A 3,884-nucleotide genomic window follows, 5' to 3' on the forward strand; every position below is an offset into this window, starting at 1 on the left:
CAGCTCTCCAGCCTGGATTCCAGGCTCTCCCGGCTGGAGGGATCCATCCGCAATATCTCTGATGTTACCTCCGCCAATCGCAGGGGAATCGGGAGGCTCCAAGGTGAGGGACTGGGGGGGGGGGGGGGGAGTAGGATAACGATGAGCCCGGATCGGGGGGGAATCAGGGGGGGGGGGGGGGATCAGGTGGGGATTGGGTGGGGATGGGGTGGGGACGGGGTGGGGATGGGGTGGGGATCAGGTGGGGATGGGTGGGGATGGGGTGGGGATGGGTGGGGATGGGGTGGGGATGGGGTGGGGATCAGGTGGGGATCAGGTGGGGATCAGGTGGGGATGGGGTGGGGATCAGTTGGGGATTGGGTGGGGACGGGGTGGGAATGGGGTGGGGATCAGGTGGGGATGGGGTGGGGATCAGGTGGGGATCAGGGTAGGGATGGGGTGAGGATGGGGTAGGCATCAGGTGGGAATCGGGTGGGGATCGGGTGGAGATCAGGTGGAGACCGGGTGGGGATCAGGTGGGAATCGGGTGGGGATTGGCTGGAGATCAGGTGGGGATCAGGTGGGGATCAGGTGGGGATCGGGTGGGGATGGGGTGGGGATCAGTTGGCTGAAGAAACACAACATGGGGAAGTGTGAGGGGATGTACTTCGGAGGGAAGGATAGAGACGGGACTGTTTTCCAAATGGAAAAGGCTTCGGGAATCTGAAGCTCAAAGGGACTCGGGGAATCCGGTTCAGGATTCCCTTCGGGATAACGGACGGGTTCGGGATTCTCTTCAGGGTAACGGACAGGTTCAGGATTCCCTTCAGGATAACGGATGGGTTCGGGATTCCCTTCAGGATAACGGACGGGTTCGGGATTCCCTTCAGGATAACGGACGGGTTCAGGGATTCCCTTCAGGATAACGGACGTGGTCGGGATTCCCTTCAGGATAACGGACGGTTCAGGGATTCCCTTCAGGGTAACGGACAGGTTCAGGATTCCCTTCAGGATAACGGATGGGTTCGGGATTCCCTTCAGGATAACGGACGGAGTTCGGGATTCCCTTCAGGATAACGGACGGGGTTCAGGGATTCCCTTCAGGATAACGGACGTGTTCGGGATTCCCTTCAGGATAACGGACGGTTCAGGGATTCCCTTCAGGATAATGGACGGGGTTCAGGGATTCCCTTCAGGATAACGGACGGGTTCGGGATTCCCTTCAGGGTAACGGACGGGTTCGGGATTCCCTTCAGGATAACGGACGGTTCAGGGATTCCCTTCAGGATAACGGACGGGTTCAGGGATTCCCTTCAGGATAACGGACGGGTTCGGGATTCCCTTCAGGGTAATGGACATGGGGAGGGGGGTGATGGGGAGAGGGGGGTATCTGATTGAAATTGTTAGAATACTGAGAGAGAATACAGGGAGAAGGTGGGAGAATGGGGTTGGGAGAAGGTGGGAGAATGGGGTTGGGAGAAGGATACGGGAGAAGGTGGGAGAATGGGGTTGGGAGAAGGTGGGAGAACGGGGGTTTGGAGAAGGATACGGGGAGAAGGTGGGAGAACGGGGTTGGGAGAAAGGATACGGGGTGAAGGTGGGAGAACGGGGGTGGGAGAAGGACACGGGGAGAAGGTGGGAGAACGGGGGTGGAGAATGGATACGGGGAGAAGGTGGGAGAACGGGGTTGGGAGAAGGTGGGAGAATGGGGTTGGGAGAAGGACACGGGGAGAAGGTGGGAGAATGGGGTTGGGAGAAGGACACGGGGAGAAGGTGGGAGAATGGGGTTGGGAGAAGGACACGGGGGAGAAGGTGGGAGAATGGGGTTGGGAGAAGGACACGGGGAGAAGGTGGGAGAATGGGGTTGGGAGAAGGATACGGGGAGAAGGTGGGAGAACGGGGTTGGGAGAAGGACACGGGGAGAGAGGTGGGAGAACGGGGTTGGGAGAAGGATACGGGGAGAAGGTGGGAGAATGGGGTTGGGAGAAGGACACGGGGAGAAGGTGGAGAATGGGGTTGGGAGAAGGATACGGGGAGAAGGTGGGAGAATGGGGTTGGGAGAAGGACACGGGGAGAAGGTGGGAGAATGGGGTTGGGAGAAGGATACGGGGAGAAGGTGGGAGAACGGGGGTTGGGAGAAGGACACGGGGAGAAGGTGGGAGAACGGGGTTGGGAGAAGGATACGGGGAGAAGGTGGGAGAATGGGGTTGGGAGAAGGACACGGGGAGAAGGTGGGAGAATGGGGTTGGGAGAAGGATACGGGGAGAAGGTGGGAGAATGGGGTTGGGAGAAGGACACGGGGAGAAGGTGGGAGAATGGGGTTGGGAGAAGGATACGGGGAGAAGGTGGGAGAATGGGGTTGGGAGAAGGATACGGGGAGAAGGTGGGAAACGGGGTTGGGAGAAGGTGGGAGAATGGGGTTGGGAGAAGTACACGGGGAGAAGGTGGGAGAATGGGGTTGGGAGAAGGACACGGGGAGAAGGTGGGAGAATGGGGTTGGGAGAAGGACACGGGGAGAAGGTGGGAGAATGGGGTTGGGAGAAGGACACGGGGAGAAGGTGGGAGAACGGGGTTGGGAGAAGGTGGGAGAATGGGGTTGGGAGAAGGTGGGAAAACGGGGTTGGGAGAAGGATACGGGGAGAAGGTGGGAGAACGGGGTTGGGAGAAGGTGGGAGAATGGGGTTGGGAGAAGGACACAGGGAGAAGGTGGGAGAATGGGGTTGGGAGAAGGATACGGGGAGAAGGTGGGAGAACGGGGTTGGGAGAAGGATACGGGGAGAAGGTGGGAGAACGGGGTTGGGAGAAGGATACGGGGAGAATGTGGGAGAACGGGGTTGGGAGAAGGATACGGGGAGAAGGTGGGAGAATGGGGTTGGGAGAAGGATACGGGGAGAAGGTGGGAGAATGGGGTTGGGAGAAGGACACGGGGTGAAGGTGGGAGAACGGGGTTGGGAGAAGGTGGGAGAACGGGGTTGGGAGAAGGATACGGGGAGAAGGTGGGAGAACGGGGTTGGGAGAAGGATACGGGGAGAAGGTGGGAGAACGGGGTTGGGAGAAGGACACGGGGAGAAGGTGGGAGAACGGGGTTGGGAGAAGGATACGGGGAGAAGGTGGGAGAACGGGGTTGGGAGAAGGATACGGGGAGAAGGTGGGAGAACGGGGTTGGGAGAAGGATACGGGGAGAAGGTGGGAGAATGGCTCCTATTTCTGACATTTCTGCTTTTGTGTCCTCCTCCCCCCTCCCCCCTGAAAACCCTGGAAGGTTGTGCCAAGGGGCGACGGGTCAACGCCAAGTGCTTCCTGGGGGTGAAGTCCTTCGAGACGTTTGACGCCAGTGCCAGGCTGTGCGGGGCTGGGGGCGGCCATCTTGCCATGCCCAGGGGGGTGACAGAGGCGGAGGCCCTGGCTGCTTACACCAAGTCGTTTTTCGGGCCCGGGAATTGGCCGGCCTGGATCGGGGTGACCGATCGGCACAGCGAAGGGGTCTACGTCTTCCAGGACGGCGTCAGGGTGTCGTCCGGGGACCAGTGGTACCGCCACCCTCAACTGGGCCAGCCCAACGGGGGGGCACAGGAGAACTGTGTGGCACTGTCCACCGATGACGGCAAATGGTGGGACAAGGACTGTGGCCGCAGGATGTATTTCATCTGCGAGTATGAGTACTGAGGGAGGAGGGGAGGGCAGGGAGGGGGCCGAACGGGGTAGTGATGTCCCTCCAGGGGTCGGGGGGTGGGGTCGCCAGGAACCAGTGGCCCCTCCTCCTCCACATCTCATTCCGCCCCCGCCTTCCATCGCCAACCCTCAACCATCTGTCCCTCCATTTCCCCCCCCCCCACCACCCCCACACTCCTTCCTCCACTGGGGTGGGGGCGCAATTGGCTGAATTGGCGCCCATCGGCCAACTC

At 60.5% G+C, this 3,884-nt stretch overlaps 1 protein-coding gene across 1 annotated transcript in view; it reads left to right on the plus strand.

The window, feature by feature from the left end:
* Positions 1 to 3,649, plus strand: part of clec11a (C-type lectin domain containing 11A) — a 4,308-nt gene extending 659 nt beyond the window's left edge. Inside the window, exons 2-3 of the mRNA XM_072549725.1 lie at positions 4 to 103; positions 3,242 to 3,649. Coding sequence (XP_072405826.1) covers positions 4 to 103; positions 3,242 to 3,645 — 504 coding nt within the window. The 3' untranslated portion in view covers positions 3,646 to 3,649. The remainder of the gene's footprint in view (positions 1 to 3; positions 104 to 3,241) is intronic.
* The last annotated feature ends 235 nt before the right edge of the window (positions 3,650 to 3,884 follow it).

This window comes from Chiloscyllium punctatum, chromosome 30 (assembly GCF_047496795.1).
Source record: "Chiloscyllium punctatum isolate Juve2018m chromosome 30, sChiPun1.3, whole genome shotgun sequence".
NCBI classification, from domain to species: Eukaryota; Metazoa; Chordata; class Chondrichthyes; order Orectolobiformes; family Hemiscylliidae; genus Chiloscyllium; species Chiloscyllium punctatum.